Below are 19,620 nucleotides of genomic sequence, written 5' to 3' on the forward strand. Positions count from 1 at the left end.
CTAAATAGTCCATTGAAAGGTTACTCCTTTATGTAGAAGGTGTTGGAAGGAGTGACATTTATTTGCAAGTTGTGCAATGAATCTTCGAATAGACTATATAGCTTTCCTTGCAGGCTTCTTAGTTTTTTTAGAGTAGTCAGGGGAGGCATGTCAAGTATTGCTTTGACTTTCTCATAATCAACCTCAATGCCTTATTGAGAAAAAATGTACCCTAGGAGTTTTCCTAAAACAAATCCAAAAATACACTTCTTTGGATTTAGTCTGAGCTTATAACTTTCCATTCTGGTAAAAATTGTGTCTAGTATACCCAAGTGATCTCTTCACCCACATGATCTTCCATTTACTATATGCATGTAGTCATGGAAGAAAGTAGTCATATCTATTTGGTATGTTGGTCCAACATTCTTAAGTCTAAAAGGCATGATGTTCTAGGAGTAAGTTCCCCAAGTAATGTAGGAGCATCCTAGGTTACATTGCTATCCTACTTGTTTCTTGTTTCTTAGTGGTTTCTGAGCTCCCTTTTGCTATCAAGCTCTTAGTTGTTGATGAGTTCTTTGTTTCTTCCAAGTTCTTTGTATTTTTTGAGTTCGTAGTTGCTACCAAGTTTATGGTTGATGCTGAGTTCTCTATGGTTGTTGAGTACTTGTGGTGTCAAGATTGTGTATGTGCTAAGTGTTTCTGAGTGTCAGTATTTGTTCTAGTCCTTCTTTGGTTGAGTTGTCTATGTCTAGTTCTAGTTTGGGTTGACCTTGTACATTAGTTTTGTGATTTATATTTACTATTTTTTGAGAGCCAACTTGTGGATTGGTTATGCATTTGATGTAAGGGTTTATCTAGTTGGTGATTTGTAATAGGCCAACTTGTGGCCATGCAAGTATTTAAGGAGAATTTGTAGGTATGATCATGAAGGTAGTTTGATAAGGAAGAGTAAGTAGGAGTTGGAATGTAGAGATCATCATTAAAATATAAATGTTAATGTTGGTCATAACCTAGAAGGCCTTACAGTTGGGCATGTATGTGGATGATTTGATGAATCAATAAAGTATTTTTCTCTTTTATCTCCTTTGGTTGTTGTTCTATATGTTGTGTTTCTAGCATGTTTACTCTTTTAGGTGACTTTGGTAGCTTGGTGTGCCTTTGGCCCTAGTTATTCATTGTTCTCCCTACATTAGGTGGTATCAGAGCTTAAGGTTCATCCTTGTGAAGATTGGATTGTGTAGAACACTGAGTTGATTTGGTTGTGGGGTGGTAGATCTGAGAATTTGACCTATAACTTGTAGAGGGTTATGTTCTTGCAAGAACCTAATTGTAAAGATGGTTTGAGGTAGAGGAAATATTGTTAATGTCATATTTTATACATTGAGACAAATTTTAGCTAGATAAGATGTTGTAGAGACTACCTAGAGGAGAGGAGCACATCTTGATGATGTGAGTGATGATGAAGTAATGACACTAAACACTAATCTAGAATTTGAAGAAGATCAAGATGAAGTAAGATTGCTGAGAGTATTGTCTAGGGAAAATTCAAAGCTTACTATAAAAGTTGTTCCTTATGATGGGAAATTGGACACCAATGCTGTGTTGGATTAGATCTTTGATATGGAGAAGTTCTTTGAGTATGAAAACACTCTTGATAATAGGAAGGTGAAAATTGATGGACAAACGAGAGGAAAGAAGAAGATCAGGACTTGAGTGAAAATGGTGAACAAGGTGAAAAACAAGTTCCTTCCTACAGATTACCAAGTTAGCTTGTTGAGAAAGATGCAAAATTTGAGACAAAGAGACATGACTATGAAGGAGTATACTAAGGAATTATATAGATTGGACATAAGATCTAGACATTTGGATGATGATGTTGAGAAAGTTGCAAGGTACATAAATGGACTGATATATGGGATTCAAGATGAGATAAGTTCTGTGATATTGGAAAGTGTGGAGGAAGCATATCAATATTCTTTAAAAGATGAGGAGATCTTGACAAAGAAGCATGAACAAAGATAAAGAGGTAGGAGTGTTAGATTCTAGAGAGGTAGAGGCAGATCTTATGGAGAAGGTGGCAGATCTAACAATTCTATGCATGATAAGGGCAGGTCTAAATGGAATAGTGGTGAAAAAAGAAAGACTGGGTAGAAAGGTGGTGATTCTTACCGAGGAAGAGGTAATTCTTATTCTAGAGGTGGTTTTCGTGGTAATTATTTTAGATGTGGTAAAGAAGGGCATATATCCTTTGAGTGTAGATCCTCTAAAAATGGGAAAGGTAACATAAATGTTGTGGTTCAAGGAGATACTATGGATTCATCGAGTGGACCTAAGGCTCAAGAAAATATGATGGTGAGAAGAACCTTATGTACTAAGGGAAGTGATGAGAAACATGTCCTTAGGAGAAGTCTTTTCAAGACCAGATGTAAGATATCTAAAAAAATGCAAGGTGATCATTGACAGTGAAAGTTCTAAAAATTTGGCATCTAAAGAGTTGGTTACAAAGTTGTAGTTAGAGAGGCAGAAGCATCCTAAAACCTATCATGTTTCATTGATCAAAGATGGGCATAAGATATTGGTAAGTGAACAATGTATTGTGAAGTTCAAGATTGGAAATTATTTTGATGAAGTTTTGTGTGATATTATGCCTATGAATTGTTGTCATATTTTTTTGGGACGACCTTGGAAATATGATAGATATTCTATACATGATGGAAGATTAAATCAATATAATCTTTGGGTGAATGAGAGAAAGAAAATATTATTGCCTTTGATTGAAAATCTAGATGCAATTAATTGTACTACTATGAAGATTTGCATGGTTAATGGAAAGCAATTTGAAAAGGAAATGAAGAAGAATCAAGTCTATTTTGCTATAATTCCTAGTAAGTCGAGTTGCACTAGTAGTAGCAAAGTAACAGAAAACAATGTTGACTGAGTAACAACTAGTAATGACCAAGCAACATAAACTAGTAGAAGCCAAGTACTGGCATAAATTGAAAATTTGTTGAATGAATATATATAAATTGTTGTAGAAGATATTCCTAATGGTTTACCACTTGCAAGAAGTATAAGTCATTGTATAGATTTGATTCTTGCAGCTAGTTTTCTGAATAAGAGACCATATAGATTGACGCCTACAAAGAATGAAGAGCTTAACAAATAAGTGCATGAGTTGTTGTAGAAAGGTTTGATAAGAGAAAGTTTGATACCATATGATGCACCTATTGTATTAGCACCTAAGAAGAATGGATAATGGAGAATGTGCACTGATTCTAGATCTATTAACAAGATCACAGTGAAATATAGGTTTCCCATGCCGAGGATGGATGACATAATGGATTGTTTGAGTAGAGAAAAGTATTTTATGAAGATTGATTTGAACAATTATTATCATCATATAAAAATCAAAGAAGGTGCTAAATGGAAGACTGCTTTCAAGAAAAAAGATGGTTGGTAATGCCTTTTGGTTTGACTAATGCACCTAGTACTTTTATGGGGTTGATGAATGAGGTTCTCAAGAGATTTTTTGGTAAGTTTGTGATTGTTTATTTGGATGATATTTTGATATTTAGGAGGACTAAGAAAGAACATCTTGAGCACATTAGAAAAGTAATTGAAAGAGGAGAAGTTGATGATTAACTTGAAAAAGTGTTCTTTTATGCAAGAAGAAATTGTGTATTTAGGATTTGTGATTTTAGATGATGAGAATGGACCCTAAGAAGGTTAAAGAAATTTTGGAATGGCCTACACATGAGAATGTGGGTGAGGTAAGATAATTTCATGGTTTGGCTAGTTTCTAGAGGAAGTTTACAAAGAATTTTAGTTCTGTTTGTAATGCTATGACTGAGACAATGAGTGGAGAAAAAAAGGATTTCAAGTGGACACATGGAGCTGATAATAGTTTTGAGACTTTGAAACAAAAGGTTGCTGAGTTACCTATATTGGCTTTTCCTAATTTGAATAAGATATTTCAAGTTGAATGTGATGCAAGTGGTAGTGTAATAGGAGCTATATTGAGTCAAGAAGGTAAACTTGTTTCTTTCTTTATTGAAAAAGTGAATGATGCTAGAAGGAAGTATTTTGTGTATTTTCCAAGAGTTTTATGCAATTGTTCAAGCCTTGAAGAAGTGGAGACATTATTTGATTCCTAAGGATTTTTTGTTGTGTATTGATCATAAAGCTTTATAGTACTTGAGACGTCAACATAAAATGAATAAGATACATATGAAGTGGGTTGAGTGCTTATAGAGTTTCACATTTGTGATTAAGCATATGACTGGAGTCACTAACTGAGCTGTTGATGCGTTGAACATAAGATGTTCTTTGTTGATTGAGATGAAGGTTAAAGTTCTTGGTTTTGATGAGATGAAAGAGTTGTATGATACTGACCTTGATTTTTCTGAGGTGTGGAGAGAGCACAGAGCACCAAATATATCAAATCACATGAGTAAGTATGATCAGTATTTTATTCAAGAAGGCATGTTGTATAAAGGAATTCAGTTATGTATACTTAGAAGTGATATGAGAGTTAATCTAATCAGTTAAGATTTATTTAGGTAAAGTAAGATTTTTGTTTTTTGTTTTAATAAAGTTAGAAATGGATGTGTGGGTTAAGATTTATTTATTAAATGTTAACATTAAATTTGTACGTTAATTTTAAAAAGTTATTTAAGGAGTTTGTTATTGGATTATATATTAGTGTTAGGTTTATTTATGCTAGAATATTCGTTGTGTCATATTCTTATGAATAGTATATTACTTTATTTAATATTTTATAATATTTTATTATGTTGTTAATAACTCGAATTGCTAACATCATATGATGGGAATATGATTGAGGGATGAAATGAATGTCATGAATAATGTAATAAATCAATATTTAATGATTTTAACTAGTTTAAAAGTTTATTTTAATAATGGAAATTAAGTATTAAGGTAATTAGACAAACTTTCTGAAATGATGAAACTAGTTCACCTAGGAAATTGAACCGGCACACGAAATGAATAGAAGATGAAATAATAACCTAATATGTCTTATGAAATTTAATGAACATAACATTTTGAAATGCTAAGTAGTCAAGAAAGGTTGACCTAACCAATAATTAGGGTTTAGTCAAATCGAACTCGACGTTCTTATAACACCTTGACTTGAGTGTTCTGAACCTATATAGTATGATTAGAATGACAAATCTGCATCTTATTGAAAAATATCTGAAACTCACTTTTAATCCTTTGTCAACTTTCCATAACCTTTTTAGTGTAGCCTGCATTAACATAGTGGATTACTTTAAAATTTAAGAAAAAACCTGTATATTTTTGCCCTGATATTTTGGGCATGACAAGAATCTATAAATTGATTATGATGTATTCTAGTCTAGAATAATCCCTACATATTTGATCCAACATACAAAATTAAACTTGAAATTTTAGAAGTGAATTGGTAATGAATTGATAATCATAATAGATGTGTTGTAGTTTGTTCTGCTAATGCTTATAGTGATATAGTGTCTACATACAACATTTGGAATTGGTGTTATAGTTGTGGGACTAGAAAAAAGTGTAAGAATGCATAATAGAAGAACCAAAAAATCTATAGAACTATGCAAACAATCCTAGTCTTAACATAAAAACTACTTGAAATATAAAAGACTTTAAAACAAACAAAAAAATTCCCTTCACATGTAGCTCCCATGTTGTCCTTTCTTCTCCATAATATTCGAGTTGATGTAGCTCTTGATCTTGACAAGATGTACCTACAACATGATAGCAAGATAGTAATGATAATATGATGACAAAATGAAAAGATAGTGAGAATACTAGGAGAATGTGGTTAGCAAAACAAGTTCACAATGGCTCAATTTATAGGATTTTGAAGCCAAATGCAAGAATTGGAAAGAAAAGTGTCATAGCTAAATTGCACAATTAGAAAATTTCAATGATTAAGAGATTTAAAATATAAAATATGGCAAAAAATGGCACATTATGACAAATTGTAAGAGATGTGCATAGAAACATGTAAAAACATTTGGTAGAAGAAGTGGAAAATGAAAGGGAAGGTGTAAGAAAAGGAATGGAAAATGTAAAAGTTAGAAAAAGAAAGTTGTAAGAGTGGAAGCTAGAAAATAGAAAGTGGAAGCACACTTAGTGGGAATGTGTAAGAGTTAGGATTTTTTAATTTAAAAACTCATATCTCCCTCAAAAATTATAAATTAGAATTAGGATATTAAAATAATCTCCAAATTCATAAGAAGTGGAAAAATTAATTAATTGAGAAGAATTGATAAAGGACATGAATTAATAAGATGAGATGAATTAAATGATTAATGACATAGGAATAAACCATGGGTTATTTATCCCTATAGGAGAAATTTGTAAAATGATTTGCCAAAATGATGAAATAAATACATTCTAACCCTTTTTATAATCCTACTTTTGTTGAACCTGACATGGATATGCTTTACTAATCTTCTTTCTTTTTCTTGTGTGCTTGTAGGTGCAAGGAGAAAGCTTGGACCAGTTTTGGGAGTCTAACTTTGTTGTTGTGTAATTTATTATTTTTGGAAATAAAATGAACAAAAAAGTCACATAGATCTAATTAGATGGTGAATGGACATTACGTCATCACATCTAGCTTAAGTAGGAAAAAAAAATAAGAAAAATTTTCTTTATGCATGCAAATTTTCTTTCTTAATGGGTTAATGAACAACAAATTTCACATAGTCTAATCAAGAGGATCAAAGAACACTTGGTTTGCTTCTTGAAAGGATTTTTTCTAAATGTTTGGTGTGTCTTATCACTTGTAATCACAAAAGGCTATTCAAACATATCCTCTCCCCTCACTTTTGTGGAGCTTGGGTGAAGACAAATCTATGTAGTTCATTTAGAGTAGCATTGTTGGTGGTACTGATGATCTCTTTTAGCTTGTGGAAATCATGGGATGAAGATCATATCTTGCTAAAATCTACTCCTGTATTTGAGATGGGAAATATGATGAAGACATTGTGTGTTTTTCATAACATTTTGTGTGATTTTTAGTAGATTATCAAACAATTGGTTTGGTGCCTAAAATGATTTTTTTCTATTCTTCTTGGCATGTCTACAGTGCCTAAAATCCCAAAGGGTTATATGGATGTATCCTCTCCCCTCACCTTCATGCATCTTGGGTTTAAGAGAAATCCATGTAATTATTTTAGAGAAGCTTTCCTTGGACCAACGCATCCAATTTTAGTCCATCAGTGACAACTTTGGAGTGGTGAAAGGCCAAAGTCAAGTCTCCATTCTAACCACTATATAAAGGCTCGATTGTGAGTAATGTCCAATCAGTAGTATGGTGTGATAGCTCTCCTCCAGTACCCTAAGAGGTGTGTCAAGCCTTAGTTCTCAATGATGGGAGACCTCCTGTGGGACTATATCATCCACTTACTGAATAGAGTGTCTTGTACTAAAAAGCTTTGTTGTAGAGGCCAAAATCCTTCTATCCATTGGCTCAAGGGGTCACCCATGCCCATGAGGACATATCACACTTTTGTGATCCTTAGTAGAGACAATAGTCCCTTGGGAAGTGATGCCCCTTGGGAAGTAGATCTTGGTATGCCCAAGAAGTGAGTGCACTATAAGGGGGAGTCTATGCTACCAAGATTATAGGTTGTTCACTCTGGATAAGTGTGACTAAACTTTGGTTCAAGTGAGAATTTAGTGGATACAATCCTTTCATCCTAGGTTGTGGTTCGTTTGTTCCCTTATAACAATAACCATTTTTCCTATTGTGTCTTGCATGAGTGCTTTCACTAATCTAGATAATTGACAAATTGATAAACTTGCACAAACACTTGTCAAAAAAACTTCAAAATAATACACTTGTCAAACACTTGTTCAAATCCTATTTCAAAATATTTTGCAAACATACACTTGTCAAACTTGTCCCAAAACATTGTAGAACATGGAAATTCAAACTTGTTGCCTTAGGATCTCATGACATGTCTCTTAGCTCTTATTTTTCATATCCATCTCACATTTTTCCTTATCATCTCTTTATCATAGTCCTTGTATAATTATCCTTTTGCATTTAGGACCCTTTTTTTTCACATCATAATCCTCATTTTAATCCCTACACTATTCTCATTTTACACTTAGGCCTTTTCATTTTGCATAACCTAATCCTCATTTTTATCCTCATAGTCCTCATTTCAATCCCATCATAATCTTCAATTTGCACTTAAATGTGCTTGCATGTAGCCCTCATTTCAAACCTAGGACCCTTTGAATTTGGTAGAGAATCTAAACAAAATATGAGTCTTAGTGTATTCCCTTATTTGGATGATCAAAGCATCTTGACCTTGGTCTTTTTATCATTTTCTTTCAGTCAAATTTTATCTATGTCCTGATGGATTTGACTTGGTCCTTCTTATCAAATTTTTCCTTTTTCTTTCTTGTTCAAGATCCAATATTCACCCTTGTAAGGTTAGACTCTTAGCCTTATATTTTCCAAAGATTTTTCTCAAAATTCAAAATTCCTTTTGCATGTCTTTAGTTGTCATAGTCCTCATTTTGCATAACACTAGGTTACATAACTGTGTCCTTGCATAATCTTATTTTGCATAAGCCATAGTTGAAAAAACCTTGGTTTGCATATCCCTTGGTTTTTCATATCATTTCTTTATCCTAAAACTCCAAAAAATAGCTATATTTTTCATTATCATTTTCAAACATTTGCATATCTCATCCCAAAAAAATTTCATATTGAATCTAAAAACATTTCCTAACGTCAAAAGCCTCCAAAACCCAAGTAACATTTCCAAATATCAACTTTTTCCAAGTGCACAAACATTTTCAAACCCAACATTGTTTTGCATAAGTTAACCTTTGCATAATCTAATATTCCACTTGAAATGTCCTAAAACATCATCAACCCTTTACATACTTGCATACATAAACCCTTAGTTTCATTGTCATAATAAAACTCCAAAACATATTGTAGGAACATGTCCTTAGTTTAATTGGCATAATCTAAATTTCAAAATACCAATTTTTTTTGCTTACATATACCCCTAGTGTGCATTTTTCATACTCTTATATTCCAAAAAATCCAAAAAAGTCTTGCATACCCTAGTTTCATTTTCATTTCAAGGTCCAAAAATTCAAAAAAAAAAAAATGCATTTTACATACATCCCTCATACTTAGGTTTATTTGCATACTTAGACATCATGCCAATTTTGACAAGATCACAAACTTCCACAAGGAAACAAGGTCCATACTGAACCATGTACATTTCAAGTGACAAAAACCCACAAACATTCTTTGACTTAACACAAGACACACATGTGCAACAAAAAGGTTTTCATCCAAACATCATGGACACTTCACAAACACCTTTTGTTCCAACACAAGGTTTTGACCCCAACATGCCATACACCTTGCATGGTGGTACCTCTTTTGATTCAAGAAAAACAACACCCTCAACAACCTATGCTCAATCACTTGAATCTCATGCAAAACTTATCAAAAATTTGCAAAGAAAAATAAACAAAGAGTCTAAAAGGGTTCAAAAGTAAATGGCATTCATTATTAAAAGAGGCTATGACATGGCTAAACTTTATAACTGTCCAGTACAAAAAATTTCTGAAGAATGTATAAAATCTATCATGGACAAATAAAAAATTGCAAAATACTATTGCACAACTTACAGAGAAAGCTTCAACCAAATGCTTTTCAATGCAAACCTTGAATATAATCAATTCAATCCTATTTCAAAGCATGCCTCGTATTCTTCAAATAACATGTGCAACATGGTTTCTTTTCCAAACACTTCAACAGCATGTGGAATGATCCAAAGGGGGCCACCCCCAGACTTTGAACAAAGCTTCATCCCATTCGAATCAAGTATACATATCAAACAACACAACAACCTCTTGTACAAACAATTAAACCACAAATAATTTGGCCTTCAACAACACTTGATCAAAAACACTTTTTCTCCTGAAATCCAATAAGTTTGTCTCAAACAAACACAAACTCAAACATATCAACTTTTTCACATAAAAAAACACAATCAATGAGATTCCTTTTGAGGAACACGTTCAACCCAAAAAATCTACACAACATGAAGATGTCAATTCCACACCACCAATAAGATCAACCAAACATAGAAAATCCACAACAAAAATGTTAAAGAGTCTCTTTCAAAAAAGGGATCCTATATAGAAAAAGGATAAGGATAACAATAGTTCACCCATGTCTAGCAATGTCTCATCCCAAAACATTCACATGGATGTAATGCATATTTCAACTCAAGAAATGAACCTTCAAGAAACATCTATGTCTCTATCCTATGTTCCATCATCCACAACTTCAATCGAGCATTTTCCTTCATCACCCTCAAGTTTCACTTTCAATGCTGAAACCTCCCAAGGGCTATCCATAGAAGAATTTCCACCTAGTCTCATTCTTGATCCAAGTCCCTTTCATGAATCCAAAATGCTAGAACCAATGTCATTATGTCCTCCATATCCATGTAATCCCATTCAAGATAATCCAATTCAAATTCCATCTCCTTCACGTCCAAACATTAACTCATTCTTAGACATTCATACCCCATGTCAAGAGGATGATTTAAAGAACATAGTCTTGAAATAAATCAAGATCAAGATCATATTAATGTCCAAGCTAATCCAATTGTTGACCAAGACCTGATTTCCTCTAAGCCTCAGAATAACCCCACTATCCAAGATGATCCATTTCCCCTTGACCTTTCACTTCCTAAGAAAGATCAAGATCACCATTCCATTTTCCCTAATGATCTAGTTCCAAGTCAAGATCAGAGTATCCTTTCACTCCTAGATCCAAAAAAAGATCCCATTATCCCTTCATGTCCCCCACATGATCCCTTCATCCCTCCAGATCCTCCACAACATCCTATCCTACTAGATGATCATGTCGTTACTCCCATTCTATTGAAGGATCCTATTATTCCTCCTAATCCCCCTCATGATTTAAAGACTTTTATGCAAGATGTTCATAACCTCTTCTACTTCAATTCAGTTCCCCGAGTTTTATCAAGTCTAGTCCAATTCATCATCCTACCAACTCTTCCATATCATATACACCTAAACATGGACTCATATCTAGTAGTAAGTATCACCCTAGCCAAAAGCATTATCAAGTCAAAGGGTCAAACATTAAAGAACAAAGTATGGAAAAACCATTTCATATCAAAGAAAATTCTAAAGATCACGACCTCATTCCTAAAGCTCAAAAAGCATTGGTATCCCTTCCGAATCTCAATCCAAATGCATACCTCCTTCACCCCTTCCATCCATTTTAGGTCCATATCTTCCTTCATCCACTAGTTTACAATCCACTTACCCTTTCCAATATGCAAGTTTGAAAAGGAACACATCCTGAGAGCCTTCCACCCATCCAAAAGTCCTCTACACAATTGCCTTACATCCCTTAAGTCCATTACATCTCCAAGTAATTTGGATGTCAAGCATAAGATATATAAGTCAAGCATTCTGCATGCAATCAAGGATCAATATGTCCACTCTAATCGACATGTGAATACAAACTAAAATATGATCCAAAAAGAAAAAGAAAAGATTTAAAAAATGCCACAAATGCTCATCAATTAGAAAGAAAATATAAAAGCAATATGGGTTCCTAAATTTCTTTTGCAAACAATGCAATCAAAGGACCTACAAAAAAAATGAAGATTCAAAATACATGTGGATTTCCAAGAAGCTTCTTGAAGCACAGAGTCATAAAGAGAGATCAAAGTTGGCATCCAAAATTGCTACATGCCCATCAAAAAGCCTTCCATCTTCCAAATCTATTTTGGGTCCTTATGTCCCAAAAGCCCCTAGTGGATTGATTCAACAACTTTAGAACAATGATGTATGTTCTAAAATATAGCTAGAATATTCAATTGATATTGTTATGATGATGTAAAAATAAATTTAGCACATAGCACATGATGAATATCCTTATTTACAATATTATATTACATAAATATACACAATGTGAGAAATGTTTATGGCATAATGATATTGCATTGTTGAGAGGAATTTTTAATTAATTTAAAAACAAAAATAACAATATATATCCTCATTATTATTTTAATTTGAAATTAATTAGTAATTCCAATGAATGGTGCATTATGATCTCTACATAACTTCGTTGGAGTTGATAAGGTCTCAACTTTTCTTTTAACAGTAGAATTTTGAAATTTAAGTCCTTGAATAAAAAAATGACCTAAATCAATTTTTCACTAGTACATTTAATTCTGAGTTGTGATTGAGAGATGTATATATTATAATTAATTCATCATTCTTTCTAAGATTTCACTCGATCAGACACCCATACCTTATAACTTTTGCAAAGATCGGCCCTCAATGTTATCACCATCGTAGAACAAGAAATGAGCTATGTTGGTTCATTCCTCAATAGGTTTGTGGAGGCCTTGCATTACTACTTTGCCATGTTTGATTCCTTGGGAGAAAGCTTCCCTGAAGAAAATCTTGATCACCATGTTATGGAATAGAAAATACATTTGCAAGATATGAAGAACATTCTAGCCATCGAGGGACCTCAAAGAAACTTGGAGAGTTTGTTTCCATTTGGGCTGGCTTTAGAAACCAACAAGAAATAAGGTGGGTTTGGTGTTTTTAGATATTTTAAGAACAAAAATCCGTAGTTCCCTTTGATTATCCATCTCTTCATGATATTTCAGTTGTTCAAGGTTGGGATTCATTTGATAGAGCTGTCGTTAGTAATCCAAATTTTGGTTGTCATTTCCTTATTATTATTTGTATATAGTAAATTTGGGAAAAAAAAATGTATTGTGTAACTGATTTCTCTACTCAAAAAGATTCTTTTACAGCTTGTATATACCAAATTCATGATTACCATTTCTAAAAGCTGCCTATTTTGTAAAAGGTTAGTGTGGTATAATTTTTTTTATTTCTTTAGATGGCATAGAATTTCACATATTTGGTATTTAATATAGATAGAAACCCAATAATGTACCTTCATTATGAGCTGGTTTCTTGAGAACATTAATGATTCTTGATTTTGTTAATTCAGTTTTTTAAATGAGTTGGTTTGTTTAGAACATTAATGATTCTTGATTTTGCTAATTCAGTTTTTTAAATAAATAATTGAAATTTTGTTGTAGCACCTTGATTTTTTTTTTTTCAATGAATATCAGGTGTAGGAATGAAATAGGAATAACATTAAAGAATTTTCATGTTTGACTTGAAGAAACTTTCTTTACTGTTAAGTTTCTAGGATTTATTTTTAATTTTGCAAAATGAGGGATGTCTAATTAGAATTTTAGAATCTCTATTCACAAACATTGCTTCAAACTCACTTTTTACCTCTTATAGTTTTGAAAGTGGGGCATTAATGTAATGGTAACCTATTAAGTCACATAGAAAGAATTAACCAAACATTTGGTCTCTGATACAAAGATTTGAGGCATTATTGTAAGCTAGCATATCATCATAAAATCATCACGTTTTTACTTCTTGAAGAGCTTGTACACTCATAAATAAAAGTATTAAATTATAATTAATTTGGTTTTACACAGTAAGGCTGGACTCTAGCTCTATGGAGCTCTTGTTTATAACTAAACTCGTGTTTCAAAAAAAAATGTTTCAAAAATAACTACACAACGAAGCTAATATTTTTCATACACAAACCCTTTACTTCATTTGCATAACCAAAAACCAATGTCAAATGTGACTAAAATTACTATTTTTCCATTGATAACCCCTCATTGTTTAGACAATTAAATTACAAAAATTAACGGTAGTTCCCAGTGCATGGCTTAACTCATGTGGCCACATGAATAGTAAATTTTGTACCTTATTATTAAGGTGTCACCTTATATTATATTTTATAATAAAATTGTAAATAATAATTTATGTAGAAAAATTTGGAGAGAGAAAAAGGGGGAAAATTTGTGAAGCTAGATGTCATTCTTAAAATATGGATTATTTCAGACTCTTTTTTTTTCATAATTTGTTTTCGATATTTAAACAATAATCACTTTACTAAAATAGGGAAATATTCCAATTTATTGCTTAAATTAGCAAACACACTGAAGCGTTGCATGAGAACATACAATAGGGAAATTACATTTCAATATTTTTATCTCTAATTAACTATTACTTTTTGACATTATATTTTACTCACGAAGAACACAATTCAAAGGCCAAATCGTTTAGAAAAATATAAATCACGTAACCAAAGTGGTGCCACGGAGAGCACGCCAAGAAGCCCTGCCATGCGACCGAAAACAATCCGTCTAGGCGGGCGGGGCATCAAAACCTTGGACACAATATGACTTGCAAAAGCAGACGGGCAAGTAGAATTGGATCCTTGGGAAGCCACTGCCCTTCCCAAAATGGCATCTTTAAACGGTGCATACAAACTCCACTTCCGGTCTCTCAATCGCCCCAAATTCGCCTCCCCAAAGTTCGACCTAATAGCGCCAGGCATAACAAGAACGACTTGTATTCCAAACGGACGAAGCTCCAAGCGAAGCGCCTCCGAGGCAGCATGCAGCGCCGCCTTGGACGCACAGTAAGCGCCAGCCCAAGGCGTGGACACGGCACCGACAACGCTCCCCACGTTGACGATAGTGCCATATCCACGCCGGGCCATGTGAGGGACAACTGCCTGGACCACACGGAGTTGGCCTAGGCAGTTCACTTCCCACGCCAGCCGCACCTCCGCCAAGGCGAGCTCCGCCAGGGGACCCGTGGCACCCACCCCGGCATTATTCACCACCACGTCGATTCTCCCCGCCTCTCTCATCACCTCCTCCACGCCCGCCGCCACGCTCTCGTCCGACGTGACGTCCATGCAAAGCGTCCTGATTGTTGCATGCTGCACCGTCAATTCTTGCATGCTTTCCACGGACCCCACGTCCGTTGCATACACCTCGCACCCCTTCTCCGCAAAGTGTTTGCAGTACTCGAAGCCTATTCCCCCCTTGCTACACCCCGTCACAAGCACCACACACCTCCTTGACGCCTCCTCCTTCTCCGCCATTTGACGCCCTGTTCCACCCGTTTCTTGACGCTCCTTCAGGTACAAAACTCTGTGTGTGTAAGAATAGGATCGGCTCTTTTGACGCCCCGCAACTCTCTGTCTCTGGACCACCTCTTTTTAACGCCCTTCACTACTTTATGATGGCTCCTTGTGTATAATTTTATTTGTGTTTGTATGTATATAGAGGAATGGGTGCAGGCCATTGCATGAAAATTTTCGCCCTCTGGAGCATAATTAAGGAATATGATAGTATATTCTGGCTTTCTTTTGGCTTGGGTTTTTGGTTTTTATCCAAATGACAGTTTGGAATTAGAGATTCTTACCATTTTTTAATATGTTTACGGGGATGGTTTACTGATTTTGTTGGGTTTCATTGTGTGAGATATCGCCACATACTCACAATGTAGATTCGGTTTTGGTTTTACTTATGTTTTATAAGGGGTTCAATGGCCTCTATATTGTATAATAATAAGAAATAGTATTTTCATGTTTGTTTTGGGAGGGGAGTTATATAATTTATTAATAAATATAAAAGTCATGTTCAGATTAAGTTTTTCCCCATCTTATAGAAGTATTATATTGTTAATATCAATAGATTTAAGACAATCATTTAAATTGAAATATTTATAGGAGATATAAATTCTTTTGTTATAAGTATGCTCTGTTTTTCTTGTTTTGGTTTGCTTTTATTTCTTTGTCATTTGGTTTGTGTGTTATTATTTTTTTGTAATGAGATTTGAATTTGGGCTTTGTAATTTTTGGATAAGATTAATGTATTTTTAATAGTCATTGTAGTTGTCAAAAGACAATTGGTGCAATGGTAAAAGTTTTGTTATAAGAATGTAGAAGTTGGTTAGTTCAATTTTGTTTTAATAAAATAATAGTCAAATTGGTAGAACTTTGATTTCAATAAAAAATAAAAATTATATGTTACTTTTGTGTTTTTTTTTGTGTGTGTGTGTGTAATTTTCTATAATTTCATATAGGATTCAACTTTTATTCTGCAAAGGATGTTTATGAGGAGGTCTCCTTTATAAAAAATAGTATTTTGATATTTTTTGGTAAGTTCAAATATTTTATCATTAGATCTATAAAACGATCATGTAACATAATCATTTAGAATAGGATTGTTTTTAAAGAGTTATAATATTTTAGATTTTGTAATTGAGTATGTTTTAAATTTCATGTTATGCATTACTAATTATTTGTCATTTTTTCATTTATTTATTTTATAGTGAGATTTCAATTTATTTATTTTAGAAGTATTTGTTAGATAAATAAATTTATTTGATTTTTGAATAAGATTTTTTTTTTTTTGTTCCTAAAAGGTGATTGCCTATATTGCAGGCACTAGGAGATTAAGAATAGGGAAGAGAACTACCCTAGCGTGGGACGAGAAATGTCATATCTACTATGTACATTTGCCCCTTCATATCAAGAGGACTTTGCGAAGGCATTCCTTCCCTTGTAATTAATACATGAATGGTTGTATACAACTTTTCTCCTATGGAGGAATAATACATAATTCTTGCATATAATCTTATATGTTTTATTTGGTTTAAGATTTCTAGCTTCACACCTCTCCATATCCCCCGTGTCTAGTTGAAAGTTTGGAACTTGATGATTATGAACTTGCATTACTTGCTTTTGGCTAAGATTGATCATTAGTATCAGGACACCATAGATATGAAAAATAATTTATTAAATTGAAATATTATTACCATTAAATATTTTTATACTAAGGTATTCCTATTAAATTTTATATTAGTTCTATCCATAAGTAGTAGAATTTTAAATCTCATTCTAAAGAATCAAGGTAATAAAATTAAATATAGTAATCTATATCCACTAGTCTCTTTGCCATATTAAATTTAACCTAATGAGACTGACCTTCATTTCTCCCATTTTCTCAATAAGTGTATTCATCTGGGCTTTTTGTTTCTTTAATCCTAAAAATGGCTAATCAGTTTCTAGACTTAGGCTTTTAAAAGTCAGTTGACGATTGTTATTATTTACATTTACATTTTCTACAATTATATACTCTACTTATAGAATATTATTGAAATATATTCAGTGGCTAAGATCTTTCCTAGGTATTTAGTTACAAGCCATATTCAATGTTTATATTGCTTTTGTTTGGAATAGTGTTTAAACTAGTCAACCCTCTAATTACCCTAGATGTCTATTCATTATCTTGCATTATGGATGTTAGAATTATGTAATTGTAAAGGGGTCATCCACTTTATCATTATCATTGAAACATAGTTATTTAGTAGATTTCTAATTTGATTTATACAATTATATTTTGAGTCTATTTCATTAACTTCTTTGAGAATGCAAGCTAATGATACTTCAGTTTTGTTGGTAAAAAAAAAATTTCTTTCATATTATTACTCTTAAATGCCCAACTCGAAACAATATCTGATCGCAAACAGTTGGAAAGCCACTTGTAAATGATTTGGCTTTCCTCTGAATTGGTAGGTACAGCTCCCTAAAATGGATTTGTAGTGAATTTTTTTTTCTTCCTAAATTACTTTGAGGGTATGTTCTTAACCTAAGAATAGAAGAGGTATAACCAAGCTAGACCTAAATAGAATCTAACTCAGGAAAATGGAAGTTTCTTAATACTAAAACAGTTTTATGCACTCACACATCTTATGAATTCATAAAAATTATCTAAACAATAATGGATATTGAACTAAGCAAATTTGAACCTGAACTATGATTAATAAATTGAAAATACTGAAGGGATTTCTCTTTGAATGAACAATAACAACACCTATTACATTCATTCGCTGCCTCAAAACAGGCAAGGTAAAACTCTATTTTTCCCTCGTCTCAAGTCAAGCAAAAGAGAAAAATGTAAACTAAATATAACATCCATTGGAACAGAAAATGATTGACATAAAATACCATTCAATTGTCTCTACAACAAAGAGTACTTCACACCAAAAATTTTCTGACCCTTCATTAATCTTTTAATTTCATATATATAGAGTTTCGAGATAACCATTACAATAGAAGTTTAATTGGTTCATCTTCTAAAAATGACAAATGGCAAGATGCCAGTTTTTCATATTACAAAATTATAAAGAAAATGAAAAGGGGGTATAATATGAATCATTTATACTTCTTCCCCTTTTCTATTTTCACCCTATATGCCTTAGTAGCAACCATTACTGGAATTAGCTCCTCGTGGTTGGGTACGTGTTTATTAGTGAATCTTAGGAGCCATTTTGAATGTTCCCTTGCCAGATCCTTTACAACATTCAACTAATTTGGCAACTCCTCCGTGGCCACATTTATAGAACCACTGAGCGTCTAGAGTTCTGCAATTCTGTTTTGACTACTAGAAATCACTCTGGACATATTATCCAAAAATGAAGAAAAGTTATTTTTCATTACATCTACTCTGGAATGAGAGCCTTTCCTCGATCACTGGTTTGTGAATCACTGTGTGGCCCTCTCATAAGCTCAAATCCTCTATCTTGAGTCTTCTTTACTTTATTCTCTATTTCCTTGAGTCCCTTCTCAGCTACCTGGATCATTTCTACCTTGAACTGCATACTTCTGAGCCATTTGAACAAAGGTTCATTTCCTTTCTTCAGAATCTTTGCTTCAACTACTTCTTTCACTTTCATCTAGATGATCATCTTTAAAAGGGAGACACAGTCATCACATTTGATCCTTTCTCTAGCCAGAGTATTACTATTAGAAAAGATGTTGTCCTTTTTTGTCTCCAATCTAAGGATAGCATTCCCAATTTGATCTATGAGAGGAACTCCTTCTGATTTGAGTCTCTCAATCCATTCTTTACCAATCTGACCATAATGCCTATCTTCTTGGAGCTAGGAAATGAGGGCTTGCACTTTAGCTACAATAGGAGTCTAGGTCACAGACATACCAGAGATAGTTGCTAGTGGAGTGACTAGTTGCCTGATAAATTTGTTCAATTCTTCTATCTTAGCTTTCATCTTGATCTTTGATAACTTAAGACTTTCTAATTGTCCCTCTATTACTTCATTACTTGATCTCCACAAGCCAACTTTTGTATCTTGTCTACCCTCTCCGAGATCGATTGAATGCAAAGTAAAATCATTAGGTGTCATATCCTTAATTCTCCCTCCTTTGTTTGTCTTGGCTATTTCCATCATCAAGTGCCTTGTTTCTGGATCTTGCCCAAGTATTGACAATTTTTTTTGTCTCTTAACCTTTGTCAATGTAGTCCCGAAATGAACTACAAGAGATATAATGTCTTTTGTAGAAACACTTTCATCCTTTCTCTTTCTCTTCCTTTCTAAAATATCTTCCAACCAAGAATCTATTCCTATCACTTTGGAAGTCGTTCCGAGTGATTCAATACTAAACATCCTTTTCTTCATTGGAGTCATTGTTACAGAATCTCAAGAGAAAGGATTTTTTGAATCCTTTGAGATGAACTTGGAAGAAGTCTGGCTCTTCTCCATTTCTAAAGACTTCTTCATCTCCTCATCTGACTTAGTAGACTCACTGCTACTACTCTTTCCATCCCCTAGGTCTACTATCTGTACAAGGGAACTACTTGGCTTCAAAAGTGAAGCACTTAC

The 19,620-nt window shown here is 33.4% G+C and overlaps 1 protein-coding gene across 1 annotated transcript; it reads right to left on the reverse strand.

Moving 5' to 3' along the window:
* Positions 1–14,185: 14,185 nt before the first annotated feature.
* LOC149538024 (short-chain dehydrogenase ptmH-like) lies at positions 14,186–15,071 on the reverse strand. The gene has a single exon (XM_089802295.1). The coding sequence runs from the start codon at positions 15,032–15,034 to the stop codon at positions 14,186–14,188; it is 849 nt and encodes a 282-aa protein (XP_089658421.1). The 5' UTR covers positions 15,035–15,071.
* Positions 15,072–19,620: the final 4,549 nt, after the last annotated feature.

The sequence above is a fragment of the Cupressus sempervirens genome, chromosome 9, assembly GCF_028749045.1.
Source record: "Cupressus sempervirens isolate cs-2001-9-10 chromosome 9, ASM2874904v1, whole genome shotgun sequence".
Lineage (NCBI taxonomy): Eukaryota > Viridiplantae > Streptophyta > Pinopsida > Cupressales > Cupressaceae > Cupressus > Cupressus sempervirens.